The sequence below is a fragment of the Rana temporaria genome, chromosome 2 (genome assembly GCF_905171775.1).
Source record: "Rana temporaria chromosome 2, aRanTem1.1, whole genome shotgun sequence".
Lineage (NCBI taxonomy): Eukaryota > Metazoa > Chordata > Amphibia > Anura > Ranidae > Rana > Rana temporaria.
The window spans coordinates 246,746,119-246,770,648 of record NC_053490.1 but is presented as its reverse complement, the minus strand read 5'-3'; the positions used below and the strand labels follow the sequence as shown (position 1 = coordinate 246,770,648).

The 24,530-nt window shown below is 44.2% G+C and overlaps 1 protein-coding gene across 4 annotated transcripts in view; it reads right to left on the bottom strand.

Moving 5' to 3' along the window:
• AUTS2 (activator of transcription and developmental regulator AUTS2) overlaps positions 1–24,530 on the bottom strand; it is a 1,792,651-nt gene that overhangs the window by 967,541 nt on the left and 800,580 nt on the right. For all 4 annotated transcript variants that reach the window (XM_040336745.1, XM_040336744.1, XM_040336743.1 and 1 more), the window contains one exon: positions 9,497–9,532. In XM_040336745.1, coding sequence (XP_040192679.1) covers positions 9,497–9,532 — 36 coding nt within the window. The remainder of the gene's footprint in view (positions 1–9,496; positions 9,533–24,530) is intronic.

The following is a 24,530-nucleotide window of genomic DNA, read 5'->3' as shown; positions in this document are numbered from 1 at the left end:
CTTCCCACACTAAGTGATCTCAAAGTCTATGGGTAATAGCATAAACAAGGATGTATAATCAGTGTTTTGCCATATTGTGGGATAATGCAATAATCATATTTATTACTAACACATGTCAAAGTAAATTGTTATAAAAGAATTCTCTCATTGTCTATGCCATGGTAGACATCTGGTGTATATTTATTTTGTGTAAGTTAATAAGGCTCTGGGCCTGCCTAAATAAGTAAAGCAATTTTCAGAATAATTTTTCCAATGTACAGTCCAAAACATCCACATGGTTGATATTTACCATGAAGATATGTTTCAAGACATCTCAGACATCTAGACATCTTAAAGTAAAGCTATGCCCATGCTATGCTATGCTTCATTACTTTAAAACAATATAAAAATTATGCTACCATTGTTTTTATATTTTATTGGATAGACTGACTGTACTAGTAGTAAACATCTTAGTCTGACAAGCAGTAAACAGACTTTGAGTTCCCTTTACAAGTTGTTGGCAAAGATGGCTATTGAACCAATTGTGCTCTGAACAAATGAGTTATGTGGATTAACTTATAAATAAGGTCTAAAATGTGGTTCCATTTTATCATTGTTATACCAACCACTGACTAAAAGGTCATATGGCCATGTGTAAATTTTACAAAAACACGTACTGCCTAGGATAAGGAAGAAGTCAAGTGATTAGCGCATTGGGATTGGTGTAAACACACAACAAACATAAACTTATAAAAAACAAACACAAGAGGACGCCTCCATCTAGGTGTAACGATTTATTAAAAAAAGCATAAACGACAATAAAAATTTCACTTACTAGATAAAAGTAGATGAAGGCTTGTCATAGACACATATAGACCTCCATATGATCACTGTGAGGCTGCAGAGCTCAGTAGACATGTGGCTAGTTGAAGAAGAGTTTTTGATGGGATTGCCACTGTCAGGCTTTAGGCTGGGACATCAGCTGCATCAGCAGCTTCCAGATTTGGCAAGATGGCTGCGGCTCCAAACAGCACCACTCTCGGCTGGGTGATGACAGGAAGTGGAGGGGATGTGGGTCAAGAACTCTCTGCAGGCTCACAGCGATCCTATATAGGTCTACAATATATGGGTCTATGACATGCCTTGATTTACTTTAATCTAGTAAGTACTTTTTTACTGTCTTTTATGCTTTTTTTAATAAATCGCTACACCTAGATGCAGGCACCCTCTTGTGTTTATTTTTTTTATATGTGCGTTAAGTCCTAATTTGAAAGGCACTGCATCCATTTTACCTGGTGTTCACTACCACCCCCCTGGCCCTCTAATGTGCCCTGTTTAATGACGGTTGAGTTCCAGTCAGCGCAATATCTTATTATTTTTCTTTGGTAACAAATATGAACTGACATAGTTCAGTTTCTATCACAGAAGATCTCCATGACGGCATCAAATGGTGACATTACTGGGTATTTCCTAGTGAAGTATAATAGCACTAGAGACTGATTTTTTTTTAACAGTAATTTAACTAATAATTAAACTATTAACAGAACCAAATTTCATTGAATGTGCTTTCAGAGCCTTGGTTACTGTAGTGGGTTTAAATAAATAAAGTAAATAAAAAAAATTCTCTTACAAGACCTAAAATACATAAAAAATTATTAAAATGTCCCTCTGGCAGTAAAAATAACTAGTCAATATTTGTTATACCCCTGTCTAGCCTAGGCAGCAAGGCAGCATTTTATACAGTTCTGAGATGTCAATATAATATATAGAGTTGTGTGTAGCAATGCCAAGACCCCATGCCATTGCTCTCACATTTCCCTTTTGCTGGCACTGCAGGAATTGGAAGAATATGACACAAGGAATTTTTTATTGCCCCTTTTATAACATATGGGTCATTTTATTTTCCTAACCTTCATATTACCTAATCACAATGCTCTTCCCCAATTCTCCTTGTTCCACACAGAAGTTCTTAAATGCTTAAATGCTGAGACAATTACCACATCAGTTCACAAGAGAAAATGCACATTTTACAGGGTGCAACCTTTCGTCCAAAAAGAAACATTTATAGTGTTCAATTATACAGGGGCTTCACCACATTCCTAACATTTTCTTTATGACAAATTACTAGTAATGTTGTACCCACTGGTAACACATTTCTTCATCAGAGGAACAGTTTACTGTAGGAGGTGTGTGTAAGTGTGTGTGTGTGTGTGTGGGGGGGGGGGGGTTCACTGAAGAGATCTAAGGGTGTCCCCAGACAGTACATGGTATTACATTTCCATTGTAAAGTGTTTGCTTGTGAGTTAGATTACATTTTGTGCTTGTTGTGTGTTTAATATCATCAATATATATTGCTGCATATAGTAACCAAAGAAAGTGATAACGTCCACAAAATGCAGCTTCCTGTGATGGTGTACTAAAGATGCTGCACTGCTTTTAAATTCAGAGTAGGGTTACCAGTCTCCAGTATGCTTTACCTGCCTATGTTACAGTTGGATGAAAAAATGTGTCAACGAGATTGCTACCACTCACTGCTGTTGATTCACAAGCCTGCAGCTTGCCACTCTTCTCAAATCTGGTTGGTCTGTACAAACTGCTTTTTTTTCATGCTATGAGCCCATTATTCTGTCCTTGTTTTCACCTTTGCATACCGGATAACAACAAGTGAAAAATAGATTATGAACCAGACAAGGCATGATTATAATGCTATTTGACTGTCTCTGTGTTCTGCCTGTGATTACACTACAGGGCATTTTTAATGTTTTAGTTCCTTAATAAGTTCTCGGTTTGAAAATAGAACATATTTATAATGTTTAGAAGTGCTGAAAATATTGAGACTCTCCAGGAGTTGGGACTTTTTCCAAGTTACCAACCTCAGTTCGGTATCATGGAAAAGAGTAACAGATGGCATTTCTTATGTTCACCAAGCGTCTGAAATAGGAATGTATGAAAATGACACTGATTACTCTTGCATACACACACAGCCTGCTCTGTTTCGCTACTTTGAATTTTGTGAACATAATGTTGGTTTAAAGATTCATGTAATTGCATGTTATGCTCATCATGAAATAAGAGATAATTAATATGTGATATGAATGTAATATAAACGCTATAATGGAACACACATCAGTTATCAAAAAGATAGAAAAACGATACAATCATTTATTCTGCAGCAAAGTGCGCATTTACATTGAGCATGAAGTTACAGCTACATTACATTGCTTTCAATGGAAAGGAGCGGTGAAGGAGAGGTAAACACACCGCTCCTCTCACCGCTCCTCTCACCGCTCCAAAGATGCTTCTGGCAGGACTTTTGGAGCGGTCCCGCCAGCGCATCTCCTCAGTGTGAAAGCTCTCGGGCTTTCACATTGAGACTGCAGGGAAGGAGTTTTTCAGGCGGTATTTAGGCGCTATTTTTAGCGCTAAACCGCCTGAAAAACTCCTCAGTGTGAAAGGGGCCTTAGTGTTGTCTGGAACTTCCGCTTTACTAGTAAGAATTGAAAATATAAAAAAGAATTGCTCCCAAAGGACAGTACTTATTTTTAATATAAAATAAGCGGGTTACACTTACAAGATAAAAGTCGTTTGCAAGCAATACATAAGCGTATCGTTTGATAAGAACTGCTTTAGTCTTTTATTTCTAGCCTCATTTTCATTTGTAAAATTTTGCAATATCGCTAGCGCTGCATCTATTTTGTATATGTATAGTGTTATATATGTCTATAAAAAAAAATTGGCCCAGCCCAGCCTTTTCAAGTTGAGGACATTAAATGGTGTAAATGAATCCGCACAATGAAAACAAATATTGCCTGTGGGTGAGTTTTTGGGGTTTTGACATAATTAATTAATTAATTAATTAAGCAGCTGCCCTTACTTTATTTATTTCACCTAAGTGAGATAATGATTTGAGTAAGGAATGGAGGTAGAAATGGCGCCAGCTTAATTAATATATAAATATAGGGCCAGATCCTCAAAAGAGATACTCCGACTTAAGTGCTGTTCAGTCTGTGTGTAACTTTGGAAACGATCCTCAAAAGGCTTTTTCCAAGTTACACAGAAGATCCGGCATGTGTAATTGATTTACACTGCCTAATTTTAGGATGCAGTACCGCATCCGCCGCTGGGGGCATTTCGAGTCGAAATGCCGTTGCTAGTATGCAAATTAGCACTTAAGGCGATCCACAAAGCTTTCTAGCTTCTTTTTTGCGCCGTAAGTGTTATTTTGCAAGTGTAAAATTAGGGCTCGTTTTACAAAGTGTAAAGTTAGTCACACCTTGTAAAGGCCCATTGCAGCGACGGCATTTGGTATGCTTTCCCGAGGGAGAACTCCACGTCAATTTGTAAAAAACAAAACCGGCATGGGTTCCCCCCCAGGAGCATACCAGGCCCTTAGGTCTGGTATGGGTTGTAAGGGGACCCCCCCTACGCCGAAAAATTGACGTAGGGGGTCCCCCTACAATCCATACCAGACCCGTATCCAAAGCACGCTACCCGGCCGGCCAGGAAGGGAGTGGGGACGAGCGAGCGCCCCCCCCCCCTCCTGAGCCGTGCCAGGCCGCGTGCCCTCAACATGGGGGGGTTGGGTGCTCTGGGGCAGGGGGGCGCACTGCGGGCCCCCCCACCCCAGAGCACCCTGTCCCCATGTTGATGAGGACAGGACCTCTTCCCGACAACCCTTGCCATTGGTTGTCGGGGTCTGCGGGCGGAGGCTTATCGGAATCTGGGAGTCCCCTTTAATAAGGGGGCCCCCAGATACCGGCCCCCCCACCCTAAGTGAATGGATATGGGGTACATCGTACCCCTATCCATTCACCTGGAGGCAAAAAGTAAAAGTTAATAAACACACAACACAAGGCTTTTTAAAATAGTTTATTATTCTGCTCCGGAGGCCCCCCCTGTCTTCGTTATTAGCTCAATTACCAGGGGGGCTTCTTCTTCCGCTCTCCGGGGGTCTTCTTCCACTCTCCGGGGGTCTTCCGCTCTCCGGGGGGGCTTCTCCGGACTCCGGGGGGGCTTCTCCGGACTCCGGGGGGCTTCTTCCATCTTCTCCCCTCTTCCGCTCTTGACTCGGCGAACCCCGGTTCTTCTGCAGCTCTCCGCTGCCTGCTATGTTTGTGTGTTAGCTCGATTTCAAACAGGCAGCCGGCGCGGTCTTCTGTGACGTCAGGGTCTTCTGGTCTTCTGTTCTTCCGATGTTGTCTCGTCGCCTGTTGTCGCTGCAATGATAGAAGCGCGCCTTGCATCCCATTTATATAGGCATCACCGTCCCATCATGCTCCGGCAGGTACCCACGTGGTGGGTGCACGTGGGTAGGCACCCACCACGTGGGTACCTACCGGAGCATGATGGGACGGTGATGCCTATATAAATGGGATGCAAGGCGCGCTTCCATCATTACAGCGACAACAGGCGACGAGACAACATCGGAAGAACAGAAGACCAGAAGACCCTGACGCCACAGAAGACCGCGCCGGCTGCCTGTTTGAAATCGAGCTAACACACAAACATAGCAGGCAGCCAGCGCTGAAGAAGAAGGCACCGGAGAGCTGCAGAAGAACCGGGGTTCGCCGAGTCAAGAGCGGAAGAGGGGAGAAGATGGAAGAAGCCCCCCGGAGTCCGGAGAAGCCCCCCCGGAGAGCGGAAGACCCCCGGAGAGCGGAGAAGACCCCCGGAGAGCGGAAGAAGAAGCCCCCCCTGGTAATTGAGCTAATAACGAAGACAGGGGGGGCGTCCGGAGCAGAATAATAAAATATTTTAAAAAGCCTTGTGTTGTGTGTTTATTAACTTTTACTTTTTGCCTCCAGGTGAATGGATAGGGGTACGATGTACCCCATATCCATTCACTTAGGGTGGGGGGCCGGTATCTGGGGGCCCCCTTATTAAAGGGGACTCCCAGATTCCGATAAGCCTCCGCCCGCAGACCCCCGACAACCAATGGCAAGGGTTGTCGGGGAAGAGGTCCTGTCCTCATCAACATGGGGACAGGGTGCTCTGGGGTGGGGGGGCCCGCAGTGCGCCCCCCTGCCCCAGAGCACCCAACCCCCCATGTTGAGGGCACGCGGCCTGGCACGGCTCAGGAGGGGGGGGGGCGCTCGCTCGTCCCCACTCCCTTCCTGGCCGGCCGGGGTACCGTGCTTTGGATACGGGTCTGGTATGGATTGTAGGGGGACCCCCTACGTCAATTTTTCGGCGTGGGGGGGTCTCCTTACAACCCATGCCAGACCTAAGGACCTGGCATGCTCCTAGGGGGGGAACCCATGCCGGTTTTTTCTTTGAAAATTGGCATGGAGTTCTCCCTCAGGAATGCATGCCGCTGTCATTTTTTTTTCCCCGACGCAACTTTAAGCCGTCGCGATCCTCAAAACTCGGCGTAACGTAACTTCGCGCATGCGCAGTACGGCCGACGCGCATGCGCAGTACGGCCGCCGCGGGAGCGCGCCTCATTTAAATGGGACTCGCCCCATTTGAATAGGAACGCCTTGCGCCGGCGGAATTTTAGTTACACAGCCTGAAATTTCTAGATAAGTGCTTTGTGGATCAGGCACTTAGGTAGAAACTTTAAGCCAGTGTAACTTAAATTGGATTTTTTAAGTTACGTCAGGTTTTTGTGGATCTGGCCCATAAAGTGCAATGCTGATATTGTGGGTAATAGATTTATCCTTTTGTGTAAAGTGAACCTATACTTAATGTGTGAAAAACACAGTGCAAATGATCAACTCTAGATGAAATAGTGCACATTAATAAGTTCCTTGTGCTTCAAATAAATTACTAGTGATATCCAGTCCAAACATGTGCATAAAATAAACTGACAGAGAGAAAAATATATATGGAAATAAATATGATGAGTGAAAATAAAAATAAAAATAAATGTAAATATAAAAGTAAATATAAAAATAATGAGAACATGCGTTGTGCTGTTGTGAATGTCTAGTTCTATAATTCACACAGTGATCCACTCAAACTGTTCTCCTATGTGGCCCGCACTCACCGGATCTTCACCCCCTCTTGGGGTTTACAGCGTTCACAGTGTATGCCACTGTGCAGCACTCTGGCAATGGTACGTCCTGCTGTGATCCTGGTGGTGCTCCCAGTGGTTTTCCCATATGAAGGAGAAAAAGGGTCCCAAATAATGTAGTACCGTTTTAAAATTCAGCTTTTATTATTAAGTCAATTGAGTACTCACACTTTAGTTGATTCAACAGAGCATATCTTTACATGCAAAAAACTGAAGTGTTATGGCGTTCTATCGGATCGCTCGTCCAGTTTCGTCGACCTGACGTCATCTGGAGCGTCCTGAACGCCACAAGCAACTCCCCCTTTATCACAGACACTGCGTCCTGTATTACGGTGGCCATGTTTGGTAAGTTCTGGGGACAGAGGTCCATACACTCTGGTAAATGCAAACTATGTCCTGCATTACAGCGGCCATGTTCGATGTGATCTGAGGACAGAAGTCCATATACCCTAGTAAATACAGACGGCGGCCATGTTTGGTTAGATATTGGGGACCGAAGTCCAAGTATTATAATGAATGTTAACAGACGGTGATATAATCACCGTTGCCATTTTGCCTTAGTTTTAAAAAACTGTAGCCTAATTCCCCTTATTCCTGTATTGTTTTATCCCCGCAGGACGTAGTGTGTTTATTATTACAGATACAGCTATTAAAAACAATACATTAAATGAGAGGGACAAAGTTAGAGCATATGAATATAAAAATGCGTGTTATTAAAATATGTGTTTTAAAAACAAGAGATTTGTTGCTGGAATGACATCTTGCTGTGAGGAACTATTAATGCTAAACGAAGGAGATAAATTAAACTACATTAAGGCGCTGATTGCACATATGTATATATATGGGGTCAACAATTAAATATCAGATGTTGATGGTATTACAAATAGTTAAAATGTAGTAAAAATTTGTGGTCTCTGGGTGTTTTGGTGTAGTGCCCCTAGTGGTGAACAGACGTAATATACTTGTTTTAGTATAAATTATGAAATTTTAAATTAAATTAAGATACGTGTTGTATAAAAACATAGCATAAAATATAAAATTATATAAAGAATAAAAACATGCATTGTCACAAAAGTCATGTTTTCTAAACCAAACTGTGTATGAAAGGGGTCTTGAAGACCCTTTATATTGATACTTACAAATTAGTATTTTCCAACTCGAGTTTACAGCAGACATTATTTGCATATGTGAGCAACAAAACCAATACCAACATTTTTCATAGTCCAAGTTAGTATATTAACATTTTAGGCGTTTAAGAGTCGAAGCATAAAATTACAAGACAAATATATTATATAAAGTGTATTTTTAGCAAACATAGCACACATACGCTTATAAAAAGGTGCGCTCAAATGATGTATTTACCATTACATTTAAATAATATTAGGTGTAGATTTAAAAACTGTGGGGCAGATCCACGTAGCTTTGCGCCGGGTGCAGCGTATCTAAGCTATGCCGCCGTAACTTATCTTTTTTTTTTTATCCTCAAAGAATTTGTGCCGTAAGTTACGGCGGCGTAGTGTATCTCTGGCGGCGTAAGGGCGCGGAATTCAAATGGAAGTAATGGGGGCGTGTTTTATGTAAATACGTTGTGACCCGACGTAAACAAAGTATCCCAGTGCGCATGTTTGAAATTAAACCGGAACCAGCCAATGCTTACGACGGTGACGTCATTCTACGCAAATTCCTATTCGCGAATGACTTACGCAAACGACGTAAAAATTTCAAAATTATACGCGGGAACGATGGCCATACTTAACATTGAGTACGCCTCAGAATAGCAGCTTTAACTATACGCTGGAAAAAGACGAACACAAACGACGTAAAAAAATGCGCCGGCTGGACGTATGTTCGTGGATCGCCGTAACTAGCTAATTTGCATACTCGACGCGGAATTAGACGGAAACGCCACCTAGCGGCCGCCGAAAAATTGCAGCTTAGATCCGACAGCGTACTAAGACGTACGCCTGTCGGATCTAGCCGAGATGCCGTTGTATCTTGTTTTGAGGATACCAAAACAAAGATACGACGTGCAAAATTTGAAATTACGCGGCGTATCAAGAGATACGCCGGCGTAATATCTTTGTGGATCTGCCCCTAAAACTTTAAAAAAATTGTTTATTAGTGTCTTACACCATGCTCAAATCAGTATGTTTGTAACATACACAGGCTTACCTGCTGAGAATTGACACTGGAGCTTTCAGACTTAAGATGAAAAAGGTTCAGTGAGATGAAAGGTTACTTACATGGAACAAGACGTGTAGCACAATAAAACACTTCAATGAGACATGAAGAAACATTGCTTTTACATTTGTTATCCGAATACTTAGGAATTCCACATTTTCAACACAGCACACACAACAATATATCAGTCAGTTCCTATCTATAACGAGGAAGAACATGACATTTTCACCTTACACATCCTGATTATCTTGAACTGTTCTGACACAGTACAAATGCAATATCATCAGTCACTCTTAGTATACTGCTAAAAGTTGCACTTACAAAGTAGCCAGTTCCCAGGCTGGAGGCAGCTGAGCTCTGCAATAAAAAAAAACAGAAAAATAAAGTGGAAAATTAGTGTTGTGTTTTTAACACGTTCCAATCTGCACAGCTCATTACCAGCACTTTCCATATTATTTCATCACCATATCACACAACCGACATGTTGGTCCTTGTCAGTCGCTACTGGAACAAGGAAAACGTTGCTTAATTCCCCTTCCCTCACTTCCCCTCCTTCTTTAAATCTCTTAGCGGTTTGGGGATGGCAACGTGTTATGTACTGAATTCCAGGCTTCTGCTGTGGCTGTAATTGCCAATTTATTTGACAGGCAGCTGGGTAATGATGGCATTTCGCCCTGCACTGAGACTAAGCAGACACTCATCAAACTGCCTCCCTGACTTGCTGACATTCACTGCCCTGATCCCAAGTTACTATGTATTGTGGCCACAAAGTGGCAAGAGGGAGAAAAGAACAGACTAACTTCAAACAGGCAAATCCTACAGGGCTTGGATGACTTTTTCAGTGTGTGACCTGCTTGCCAATTGATTCCCGGGGGTCAGAGGAAAATGAGGCATGTTGTAAACATAATTAGTAGTCTGAGATGTGAGGAACGTGTAGGCACAGCCAGGGAACTAAAACATCAGGCAGCCGCAGACTCTAAAATTACCAAACTTTGAGCTACCTCATCATCTACAATAAGATCACAATATTTTTCTATGGCAAATTTATAATCAAAAGAGACAGTCTTTAATATAATGAAATACATGCCTTTGTTTTACTATATTTATGATTTTGAAGTGAATTGTTTAACAGTGAATCACAAGTAAACATATTATCAACTTGGGCAATTCATTTTATTGCAATGAAAAATGCACAAACAGAGGTTACCTTCACTAGAACCTCACATTAACAAATCCAAAGATTTAGTCATGTAAATTTATATAAAAATCTCAACCTCTTCCATTAATGGTGAGCTTATATCCCTCCAGTCCCCCACCCCCTTACTATGAGCCTTTTAATATGGTAGGTGGCATCCTTGACCAACTAAAAGCTCTGAAAGTAGCAGGGAAAATCTTAACTTTCACACGAAGAGTCAGCAGCTGCACCTTCTTATCATTTTAATGCATGGTTTACAATAAAGGCAACCTCTGCTAAATTATTTTATTATATGCTCAATCTGAACTTCACAGATTTCTCTAGTTTAAACAACATTAGTCAATTAAATGAAACATTAGTGAACAATTTTCAGAGTGGTCTATTGCCATTTATTCGTCCAAGATACTGATATTAGGCTCTATGAGCCAGATTCACGTACAGCGGGCGCAGCGTAACGTAACCGGTTTACGTTACACTGCCGCAATTTTTCCGATTAAGTGCCCGATCCACAAAGCACTTACCTGGAAATTTGCGGCGGTGTATCGTAAACAGGTCCGGCGCAAGGCGGCCCAATTCAAATGGGGCGGGTACCATTTAAATTAGGCGCGCTCCCGCGCCAGACGTACTGCGCATGCTCCCGTCACAAATTTCCCGACGTGCTTTGCACAAAATTACGACGCGCTGACATTTTGTGAATCGCGACGTGAAAAAAGATTTACGCCGGGAAAAATAAAAGATTTTTAAAAAATTCAAAAGCGACGCGGGAAAGACAGGCATACTTTAACATGGTGGAGTACTTTTACACCATGTTAAAGATGCCCTATCTTTGCGACGGAAATATAACACTTGCGACGCCGTAACGATGGGAAAAATCTTCGTGGATCGCCGTAACTCCTAATTTGCATACCCGACGCTGGTTTACGATGCAAACTCCCCCCAGCGGCGGCCGCGGTACTGCATCCTAAGATCCGACAGTGTAAGTCCATTACACCTGTCGGATCTTCTGGCTATCTATGCGTAACTGATTCTATGAATCAGTCGCATAGATAGAAACAGACATACGACGGCGTATCAGGAGATACGCCGTCGTATCTCTTTTGTGAATCTGGCCCTATGTGACAGGACCAGGGAACCACATTTGTTTCAACAGTACAGCGTACTTTGTGAGCATACAAAATACTGCACTAAAGTGCCTTCCAAACAACAACACAGCCATGAATCCCTTAAATTAAAATCTGATTTCTGTTGCTGTGTTTACAATTTTGAAATCTTTGTGAATAAAATTGGTTATGTGGCCTGAGGGAAATTCATCTGGAGAATAATTCATGCCAACCGACTGCTGTCTAAGTGCAGAAAGGCTTATAGAAATCTGTGAAAAAAAGACAAAGCCAAAGTGCTGTAACCCAAAGCAATCAATGGATTGCTCTTTACTTAAAGCAAACCCACAAAATAAGATATCTGAATAAATCTGCTTAACTACTATAGGTCACTCCACTGTACACTTACTGAATATGCTTGATGGCGAGAACACAATGCATACATTTCGATCGATGAAAATACACATATAACAAAACAACTCTTTAAAATTGATTGTCATGGAAAATATTTAAAGAAACATTATTCTTGGAATCATTCTAAAACAAGGTCATTTTTTTCTCACCTATTTGGTGCAAGATTTAGCTGTTTAAGTGTATAATTTATTTATTTATTCTATTTTCATGTCAAAAGAGCTGCCATGTGTGTCAAGGAGGTCCAGAAAACCTCTCTCCCAGTGACCTCAAGAAAAAAATAAAATGCCCACCTTTGAAATCATATTGGATCCACCAAACCTTATTTTACTTCATATACTGCTTTCTCATACTCTGTATTAGTGATGGACAAATGTGTTTAAAGTGGTAGTAAAGTAAGTGAATAGCATTAATGCTAACCAGCCTGGAGGTCACGTGACTGCTGTGCCTTAGTGCCGGAACCAAGAGCTCCCACACACATGCACAAGAGTGACATCATCATGGCTCCGGCCAATCGTATAGCCGGAGCTCGCAAACCTGGAAGACAGACAGGGGGAACATGTCAGCCCTCTCAGCGGTGACTTTATAGTGCTGAAGGGGTTTGTTTCAAGGTGAGTATTTCACAATGTGCTAGTATGTGATGCATAATAGGACATTATGCCTTGCAGTTTTTTTTGTTTTTTTTTAATACGCTTTAAGTACCACAGAAATAGGTTTAACTCAAATGAAGTGACATTTGTATGTATGATTGACTAAATAAAACAGATTTGTATACGTCTAAGTAATTAAAATCACGTGGGTTTTTCATTCACATGAATAGCTTTTACAAACAATGGCAAGAAGAAATAAAATTCCTTGTTGCATAGAAATGTAAATATATATTACCAGGGAGAAATAGGTGGCACAAGGGCTTTGTTATACATATTTGTCCTGACTTTTGTTTATGCTGGTCTGAGTGAATGAGGGAACAGTGGGTATCATTTCAATTTCTGATGTCAACATCAAATTACTTATTTAATTTCATGCCTGGTGAAGCATCGTATAGCTACATGCAGAATCATTTCACTTCATTTGTTATGCTGTGTTTTCTCGGCGATTGGCTTGCCTTCCAACTGACAGCTTTAATTGTGACAGAAATTTGATTGCACTGTTGAGGAATTAACATAAAGCATTAAAACATTTAAGGACCCAGACTTAAAAAAAAAATAGGCCTCGAAAGCCCATCAGCTTCCCTAAATACAAGCAGCCTGTCATCTTTATACAGCAATTATACAGATGCAGCCCAGCTAGATGTGAACACAACACAACTGAATGTCAGCACTGCAGAGCGCTGATTGTGCTCTACAGACTCATCCTTGCCTCTGTCTTAGTGATGTTGAAGTGTTTTGTCATCAAGCAAAACACAATGGTGCCTAGATTTTGTGAGCAAATGAATACAAATTGTGGGTATTGGTTATGCTATTACTTGATCTGTAGGTTTGAAATGTGTTTTGCAAGGGATATGCTAAATACTGTGATAAAAATATTAGGCGGTACCAAGATAGGGTAATGTAAATACTTATTGGTTAAAACAGAACCATGCACCATAGCAGATTTTTTAAAGTGATCGTAAAGTCTTGTTTAAAAAAAAAATGACATACTTACCTCCTCTGTGCAGTTGGTTTTGCACAGAGCATCCCCGATCCTCCTCTTCTCAGGTGCCTCTTTGCTGCTCCTGGCCCCTCCATTCTATCAAGTGCCCCCTCTGCAAGCAAATTTCTATGGTGGCACCCAAGCTGAGTCAGAGCTCTGTGTATCCATTCAGACACAAAGCCCCAATCTGGCCCCGCCCCTCTCTCCCCCTGATTGGCTGACTGACTTTTATTGACAGCCATGAGAGCCATTGGCTCCGCTGCTGTATCTGAACCAATCAGGAGGAGTGTTCCAGACGGCTTAGACACTTGTGGACATCGCTGGAAAGAAATGGGGCTCCGGTAAGTGATTAGGGTGTGCTGGGTGGGGGGGGGCTGCTGCACACAAAAGTTGTTTCATCTTAATGCATAATGCATTAATATATATATATATATATATATATATATATATAAAAAAAAAACTTCTGCTTTTAAAACCCCTTTAATTGTACACTGCTTGTGGCACCAAGGGTTCAACCAAAGTACAGGGACAATGTAATCCCTGTGCACATGCACAAGGGGTACATTATCAGTTACTGAATAAAGAAAGCATTTGCCTGGCAAAACGGGCAGAGCGAATAGCAGCAGTGGTAATGGGGAGCACAGACTTTGTATTGCTGGAAGACTAAGAGGTAAGTCTGCTATAATGTGCAAACATGTTGTGCATGCTTGTATATTATGGCAAGTGCTCATGATAGCTCATGAAGGCACAGTTCCTCGTAAAGAGTGGGACTGGAGTCATTTTAGCTGAATGCAATACACTATCTTCTGGTTTTCAAAGTGCACAACATTAAATATCATAATGATCATACAGTAAAAAGTAGACATAAGTTCTGTAACAGGTGGAGAATACTTGAAGCCAGATTTTCAGAAAGTCATAAGACGCAGATGGGTAATTCAACCTGCTAACATATAAACTGCATTATCAGTTTTGAGTGGGACTAATCAAAAATGCAAAATAGCAACTTTAATTGTTAGAAGGTTAGTCTGTATGACTAATTTGAGAACTACAGGAAAGTTGTTTCCTTCAGCATATCTGTTATAGGCATGTTTTTGTTTGCATCTAATAGGGGTCAGCTTCAAGTAGCTCGCAGAGAGGTAATATAGATGGCAAATTGTTATTTAAGGTTTTCAGCTCAACACCAGAGGCTGGGCAGCAAATAAACCTCATCAATGATGCTGTCCTGTGCCCAGTGGGACTGCTTGTCATAACTTGTAGACAAGCACAGATAAAATGGTCTCCCAGGACACATGAATGCTTTACAGCGGGTCACAACCCTTACAGGTATACTCATACTCCATATGCCTGTAGTCCATCTGTGCCGAGATTTGCACAATTCTTGGAAACAAACTTTGAAATGAATGTGTATATTTTGGGTGAAAGGATCTCAATTCCTCATAGAAGGTACACTGAATTCTGAGGGGAATGTACCAAGTGATGGACAGAGAATATTTTCCCACTTTGCTTAAACTGAAGCAATATATTGTTACCGTTGATAGGTAAACCCAAGTGAGTTATGTGTATAATTGACTGGAATGTCGTATAATACAATGACAGTAATTTGCTAACATCCTGTGAATGTCATCCTCCATGGCAGTACCCAGAGTGCAGCTGATGTATTTTACATAAATCACAAAGTTTCCTTCAGATGTTTGATTCAGCCGTCAGGTAAAAGAACCAATTATAAATTCATCATTACTCAGACATCCTATTTTTTGTAACTTTATCCATGGTGCAGGTTTATCTGCATCATGGCTTGTATGTAGGGCTGAATTAAAATATATCAGTTCTTGTGTTTTATTTGATGAAAACTCAGTACGGCTCGAATATTAATGGGTCCCCATAGTCTGAAAGTTATCTCAGCTTGTTTCCCTGCGTTATATGTTCACATTTGTGAAGTGTCATTCTTTTTCTTGGATCTCATTAGAGCAAGAGAAGAACAAGTCTCTGTCAACATGCCAAACCTTACTTTCCTGCACCTCTATGGTAGTAGCTAATAAGATGAATAGCAGAAATATATTTCATCCATGAGGAAGAACCATCTGACAAGCTTAAAGAAAAGGATAATCGCAATATCTCTCAAGCCATTTTTATTTTTAGACATACAGCATACTCACTCAATTTATTTCATTGTTATAGAAACTTGTCTCTATTAGATTTCCTGGATATTTATGAACACCTAATATATTCACATTTTTGGTGAATAGAAGATTGTCTCCATACTGTATGCTATAATTATTTTTCATTATGGAGCTAAGCTTGTAGTAAGTCACAGGCACACTATTAAAGCATACCTGTCTTCAGAGAAATATAGGGGATACCACTGCTGTTCTTCTTCTGAAAATGCTAATTGCCTAACTGTGTCCAGGTTTATTGCGACTCAGTCACACACTCTCAGCCATGTAGCAAATAAAAAAGTGTGAAGAGCGAGAAAAGTATAAAAATCATATGACTATACTTGTTCAAAGACAAAATGCTGAATCCAAAGCATTAGCATAACAGTTAGTAAACTAGTATTGAGAGACCTCCATCTTGTGATTCTGTTCAGTCTTGATATCTGTTGTTCTGTTGTGAAGATGATGAAAAGGTTAATTCCTGCATCTATGCCCTGACTAAAAAATATCTACTCTACCAAGGATCCTGACATGCCTGACATAACCTGCTGTACAGAATATGGTGTGAATGACCTAAAGAACACTACTTGGAATCTCCAAAATCATTTTGCATTGACAGCCAGACAAAATGAAACCCAGGATAACGTGAATTCTACAAGCAAAATGTTGTAGAGCAGGTGACAACCATAGCTGAACACAGAAGCAAGGAGCACATGTGAATAGAATTACAGATCTAGTAGAACCATTTCAGCAAGAAGGTAAGAATTTCATAAACAGAAAAGTGCAGGCTGGACCGTGACATTTACAACTTGATCTAAACCCCCTTTAGTGAACTCTTAGGCCTCGTACACACGGGCAAACATGTCCGATGAAAACGGTCCGCCGGACCGTTTTCAGCGGACATGTCCGCCCGGAGATTTCTGTATGATGGCTGTACACACCATCATACAGAAATCCGCACGTACACGATACGCGGTGACGAGGCCGTGCCGCCGCCGCGACGATGACGCGGCAACGTGCGCGGCCCTGGAAGTTCAATGCTTCCACGCATGTGTCGAAGTGATTCGACGCATGCGAGGGATGGCGGCCGCTCGGACATGTACGGTAAGTCTGTACAGACGACCGAACATGTCCGTCGGACAGGATTCCAGCGGGCATGTTTCTTAGCATGCTAAGAAACATTTGTCCGCTCAAAAACTGTCGGGCGGACAAATGTACGCTGGAAACCTGTCCGATCGGCCGTACACACGACCGAACATGTCTGCTGAAACTGGTCCACGGACCAGTTTCAGCAGACATGTTCGGTCGTGTGTACGGGGCCTTAGGGTTCTGCTGATTACACTGGATTTCCCATTCCAATTATTTTTATTTATTTATCAAAACTTGTTGTTGTTTTTGGAATTACCTTCTTAGGTGAGCTTGCTGGTCTACGTTCACTTCTGGTGACAATCCTATTGTCAATTGAGTCTCCCCCCACCAAAAAAACATAATGTTTTTGCTACCTATTTTTTATACCCTACTCCCCCCCCCTACCTCCTATCCACTCCCTCCCTTTTCCCCTCTTTACTCCCCCTCCCCCCATTATTCCCATTTCCAAAACAATTTCCTTTACTATAGAAATGTAATGCTAATACATAAAGTATCTGGGGATCCAGCTCCTGTCTGACCTATCTGAACTATTCTCCAGAAACACCCTTCCAGAACTTATTCCAGAATAAACCACAATTTTCTTGGTTTAGCCTGCAAATGGCAGTCCTCCCATTGTTTCTATACAAGCTGCAGAGAATCCCCATTACAATATCATCCTCTTTCTTTGTAACTTACAAGATGTGTACCAAATTCTATTGGCAGGAAACATCCTCTGCTTAGTTGAGCACAGTTGGTGTTGCTGAAGTCCTGGGGTGTCATTGGCCTTCCTGACTTTAGAAAATTATTTCTGGGCATGTCAACTCTCCAGGGTGGTAGACTGGAAGCTCCATGCTAACCTGGAATATTGGGCGACCATAGAAAGTTTTGTCTCCCCCTTGCCACTGGCTAATATTCCCTGGATATCACGGTTCACTCCTACTGCTTTGTTGGAGCATCCAACTATAGGCTTAACGTGCCTGTTGTAGCATCTCTTCAATATCATCATAAAGGGGTTGTAAATAGGGTTGTCCCGATACCACTTTTTTAGGACCGAGTACAAGTACCGATACTTTTTTTCAAGTACTCGCCGATACCGAATACCGATACTTTTTTTTAAATGTGTCCCCAAATGCAGCCATGTCCCCCACGAATGCAGCGATGTCCCCCACATATGCAGCCATGTCCCCCACATATGCAGCCATGTCCCCCACATATGCAGCCATGTCCACCATATATGCAACCATGTCCCCCACATATGCAGCCATGTCCCCCACATATGCAACCATGTCCCCCACATATGCAGCCATGTCCCCCACATATGCAGTATGCAGCCATGTCCCCCACATATGCAGCCATGTCACCCACATATGCAGCCATGTCCCCCACATATGCAGCCATGTCCCCCCACATATGCAGCCATGTCCCCCACATATGCAGCCATGTCCCCCATATATGCGGCCATCTCCCCCCACATATGCAGTCATGTCCCCCATATTTGCAGCTATGTCCCCCCACATATGCAGCCATGTCCCCCCACATATGCAGCCATGTCTCTCCATACCTAGATGCCGCCGCCTAGTTAATCAGCGTGCGGGGAACATTACAGCTTTCATTTGAATAGCTGTCTGTTGTTCCCTGCCGCGCCGCGTATAGACACTCCCCCTTGCTCGGGATTGGACAGGTGATCTGCACTTTGATAGACAGATCACCCATCCAATCCCGAGCAAGGGGGGGGTGTCTATATGCGACGGGGAACAGACAGCTATTCAAATGAAAGCTGTAATGTTCTCTGCATGCTGATTAAATAGGCAGCGGGGGCGTTGCGGTATGCGATGGCGGCGGCGACGGCGGCGGGGGGGGGGGGGGGGGCTTAGTATCGGATCTGGCATCGGGGGCATTTGCAGGAGTACAAGTACTCCCGCAAATGCTCAGTATCCGTCCCGATACCGATACTGGTATCGGTATCGGGACAACCCTAATTGTAAAGGTTCGTATTGTTCAAAACACCTGGCAATGAAGACCCCCCCCCCAGCCCCCCCCATTTTACTTAACTGAGCCCGTTCACCTGCTGTGCACATCCCCCGATATCCTCTTCCAAAAGGGGTCTGGCCATTGAATGGCTAGATTGGACACGGCGCGATGGGGGCGGGGCTGAGTGATACAGTATGCGACTGTAACAGGTGCTCCGCGCACCTGTTACTTCCTTGTAATGCGCTCTGCGCTGGAACGCATAACAGCGACCGCGCAATGACATCATCGCGTGAGGCGCACCGAGCAGTCCACTGTGGAACGCGGTAGTGCGCCGCAACAAACGGCGCTTCTCTTCAAATCAGTGCTAATGCACTGCACCTGAGCCCTATCTTTAAACAGAGCGGTGTGCCTCCTGCACACCATTCTATTATTGTCAGCCGTAGCTCGGCCATGCTACAGAGATTGGTGTCATTGCTCCCCATGCAGCAACACTGCTCCCGTTGCAACTACTCCTTTAGTGCTTTGCAACTGCAACTATGAGCCATTGCTGGGGACAACCTTTGAGGCCTCCTTGCTGAAAATCCTTGACCACAGAATCCCTATTGCCTATACAGAAGCCTTCAAAACGAAGAAGTAGCTACAGTGGGTGACTGCGATATTGTGTCAATCTCGCTCCCTTTCTCGGCGAGATTGAGCACCTACGAGCCCCATCGCGGGAGCCAGCGCCGAGCTGGCTTGCCGCGATAGAGACAAAGCCGTCATAGAAGCGACGGGAGATCCGACTTAGATTCCCGCCAATTCTACAAGTGTGCGGCGTTTGGTATGAATCCTGAGGGGGAAGTCCCCGCCGGATTTTATCTAAAAATTTGGCATGGGTTCCCCCCTCAGGAGCATACCGGGCCCTTAGGTCTGGTATGGGTTGTAAGGAGACCCCCCTACGCCGAAATAACGGCGTAGGGGGGTCCCCTACAATCCATACCAGACCCGTATCCAAAGCACGCTACCCAGCCGGCCAGGAAAGGAGTGGGGACGAGCGAGCGCCCCCCCTCCTGAGCCGTACCAGGCTGCATGCCCTCAACATGGGGGGGTTGGGTGCTCTGGGGCAGGGGGGCGCCCTGCGGCCCCCCCACCCCAGAGCATCCTGTCCCCATGTTGATGAGGACAGGGCCCCTTCCCGACAACCCTGGCCGTTGGTTGTCGGGGTATGCGGGCGGGAGGCTTATCGGAATCTGGGAGCCCCCTTTAATAAGGGGGCCCCCAGATACCGGCCCCCCACCCTAAGTGAATGAGTATGGGGTACATCGTACCCCTACCCATTCACCTGCAAGAAAAGTGGTATAAACACAAATAAAAAAACACAGGGTATTAAAATATTTTATTAGTCTGCTCCGGAGGCCGCCCCCTGTCTTCTTTAGCTCTTTTCACCAGGGGGGCTTCTTCTTTGACGTCTTCGGGTGGGGGCCGCTCTTCTTCGCCGCCGTCTGGTTCTCTTCCACCGCCGGGGGGGGTCGCTTTTATAAAAGCGCCCACCCCCCGGCGGGTTTCCTCCAACGTCTTCGGCGGGGGGTGGTGTGCTTCTCAGGGGGGGCTTCTTCTTCCGCTTTCAGGGGGGATCTTCTCCGCTATCCGGGGGGTCTTCTCCACTCTCCAGGGGTCTTCTGCTATGTTCGCCGCTCTCCGCTGTTGACTCGGCGCACCCCGGTGCTTCCTCTTGCTGTCCGGTGCCTTCTCCTTCAGCGCTGAACGTCTTCATCTTCTTCTTCTTCCGGGCTGTGACGTCGTCTTCTTCTTCTCCCGATGTTGACACGCCGGCTCTTCTCGCTGCAATGACAGGTGCGCGGCTTGCATCGGACTTATATAGGCCTCACAGTCCCATCATGCTCCGTACCTACCCATGTGATACCTACCCACGTGGGTAGGTACCGGAGCATGATGGGACTGTGAGGCCTATATAAGTCCGATGCAAGCCGCGCACCTGTCATTGCAGCGAGAAGAGCCGGCGTGTCAACATCAGGAGAAGAAGAAGACGACGTCCCAGCCCGGAAGAAGAAGAAGATGAAGACGTTCAGCGCTGAAGGAGAAGGCACCGGACAGCGGGAGGAAGAACCGGGGTGCGCCGAGTCAACAGCGGAGAGCGGCGAACATAGCAGAAGACCCCCGGAGAGTGGAGAAGACCCCCCGGATAGTGGAGAAGACCCTCCCTGATAGCGGAAGAAGCCCCCCCTGAGAAGCACACCACCCCCGCCGAAGACGTCGGAGGAAACCCGCCGGGGGGTGGGCGCTTTTATAAAAGCGACCCCCCCCGGCGGTGGAAGAGAACCAGACAGCGGCGAAGAAGAGCGGCCCCCACCCGAAGACGTCAAAGAAGAAGCCCCCCCGGTGAAAAGAGCTAAAGAAGACAGGGGGCGGCCTCCGGAGCAGACTAATAAAATATTTTAATACCCTGTGTTTTTTTATTTGTGTTTATACCACTTTTCTTGCAGGTGAATGGGTAGGGGTACGATGTACCCCATACTCATTCACTTAGGGTGGGGGGCCGGTATCTGGGGGCCCCTTATTAAAGGGGGCTCCCAGATTCTGATAAGCCTCCCGCCCGCATACCCCGACAACCAACGGCCAGGGTTGTCGGGAAGGGGCCCTGTCCTCATCAACATGGGGACAGGGTGCTCTGGGGTGGGGGGGGGCGCAGTGCGCCCCCCTGCCCCAGAGCACCCAACCCCCCCATGTTGAGGGCATGCAGCCTGGTACGACTCAGGGGGGGGGGGGGGCGCTCGCTCGTCCCCACTCCTTTCCTGGCCGGCCGGGTAGCGTGCTTTGGATACGGGTCTGGTATGGATTGTAGGGGGACCCCCTACGCCGTTTTTTTGCCGTAGGGGGGTCTCCTTACAACCCATACCAGACCTAAGGGCCCGGTATGCTCCTGAGGGGGGAACCCATGCCGGATTTTTAGTTAAAATCCGGCGGGGACTTCCCCCCTCAGGATTCATACCAAACTCCGCACACTTGTATAATTGGCGGGAATCCAAGTCGGATCTCCCGTCGCTTCTATGACGCGCTTGCTGGGATGTGCCTTTACTATTCCAGTGAGTGCGAGATGTCGGCACCCTGTCGCCGAGAATCAGCACGATGCCGTCGTGCTAAAAACACATTCTCGGCGGCAGGCACTGTATTATATCACTTGTAGTGCTATAGCAAGATCCGCTACTTATGTTCCATCTATATAATTGCTATTGTTTATCATGCCTGCTGACTATCAACATATTTAGGATATACTGTTGTGTTAATGGACTGTTTGCTACGGAATACCTTAAAGAGACATCTACACTTAAATACCCTGAGCTATATTCACCTTTCATATGTAACTATTAGTTGTTGCTACAGCTCCTAATTACTATATGTACTCTCAAAGTACCTGAGCTATATTGCCTCTCATACGCAACTATTAGTTGCCACTATAACTCCTGTATTACTACGTGTATTCTCAAAGTACTTGAGCTATATTGCCTCTTATACGCAATTAATAATTGTTACTACAACTCTTATTTACTATGAGCTTGACACAAGTACACATCCCTTATAGACCTTGTCCTAATTGTTTGAACATGTTCGCTCTAACTTTACTATGCTAAGGGTTGATGCTATTACATAGCATCTCCCTTAGTGGCCTGATACATCCCTATATGCTCAAAGTGATATGATGTAGAGCAGTGTTTCTCAACTCCAGTCCTCGGGGCGCACCAACAGGTCATGTTTTCAGGATTTCCCTCAGATCAAACTGCTGTGGTAATTACTAAGGCAGTGAAACTGATAAAATCACCTGTGCACAATAATGGAAAGCCTGAAAACAAGACCTGTTGGTGCGCCCCGAGGACTGGAGTTGAGAAAGACTGATGTAGAGAACCCCCAAACACCTGTTGCGAGGAGTGATGCCTGGGGTCCCTTACTGATAATCACTTGCATATAGAGGTGTATTAGAATATTGACCTTGAAGTATATTATGTTTTTAAACACTAAGCTCTGGTCGCATGTTGTAATGCGTCCATCCTTAGTAGCTCAACGCCTTTCTTTATGTGACAGAAAGATGATGTAGAGATCCCCCAAACTCCTGTTGCAAGGAGTGACGCCTGGGGCCAATACTGAGTTGCCACATAAGGAAGTGCATTGAAATCCTTGCTAACCGCAGTTGAGGTTCACTCCGTTCACCAGTGCTCTTACAGCGGCTATAGCCACCAGCTGTATCATGGGAGCACGCCCCCAAGCTAACCCCTTGGGAGAGAGCGTCCCATGAAGGGGGTTAGCTATTGCGGGGAGGAGCTGAGACAGCCATCAAGGGACCCCAGGAGACAAGGATCAGGGCCACTCTGTGGAAAACAAGCTGCACAGTGGAGGTAAGTATAACATGTTTGTTATTTTTTTTTTTTTTTAATTAAGCCTTACAACCGCTTTAACTCAGTCCCCTTATTCTGTTCAAGTACAACCTGGCCTTCCCACCTGGCATGTACGCATTCTGGACATTAAATGGGCTTACGCTTCAATGCGCACAAAGCAGTTCTTTCACAAGTGATGATTTCTGGACCTAGCCACACTTGTTGAGGCCTTGAACATGAAGACCTTCCTATTCTGGCCCTACTTTCAAATTCAGCATTCCTTGACCATTTTGGAATCCTGTCCCTTTTTTTATGCCACCCTACCTTTTTTACTATACCATACCTACCCTTTGCAAAGATGCTACAGCAACACCTCATACAGGGCTTAATTCACTAAAGAATATCCCATGAGATAACTGGATGATGTGACACATATTTTCCAATATTCTAAAGGTCAATTCACTGCCAGTTTATGCGATATTTACAGTGCTAGTAAAAATTGGACAGTAAACACTGCATAAACGAACTCTATTGTCAATTGACTAAACAATATAAATAAATAAATGTTGTGTGGTCTAGCCACACATTTTTAAAAGAAAATAATAAATTATTGCTGTGTCATGGTTTTTAAGGACGTGGTGGCCGCCGGCTCCCTAACAACCATGGTATTTACTGGTTGTTAGGGATGCCAGCGGCAACCCGCTTTTTAGCAATTATGTTTTTTACTGGTTGTTATGGACACCAGCTAGGCTTGGGAAAAGGACCTAGACAGGGATCTCTTTGAGTGACATCAGTCTGCCATCAATTAGAGAGTCCATAAAAGGTCCATGACTATCATTGTTCAAGGGAACAGCATTAAACATAGGTCAAGGTGGTACAGAATGCCAACCTTGCTCCATAGAGATACACACTGTTGTTTAGTGCAAATGAGTGACCCTTAAGGGTATTTAACATCTGTTAAAAAGTGCCTAGGTTGTATACCAAATAGTAACAAGGGAGTCAATCAGAGAATGGAGTCACAAGAACAGGGGATTGAATTGACACTTCAGGGAAAGCCTTCGGGTAGAGACTAGAATCTGTCTCCAAAGAACATGTAACTAGAAGATAAAGCTGCACCTCATACTGAACCTCACCAGCTTTCCAGCCCTCGTTCTCTGTCCTTCCTCACCATGCAGCCGGCTAAGCATCCCACAAAATTTGCGGCCGATGACCTGCACCATGAGTGAATGACTCACCACACACCAGACCTGGACTTGCTATGTGCCCTAATACACAACACCAAATGTGAGTGTAATTTTAATGTTTTTATGCAATAAACAGTCTACAGTCAGAGGTTCCTCTTTATCTTCTAGTTACAACCTTGCTCCATACAATATCCTAATTAAATTCCTGACTGTATTG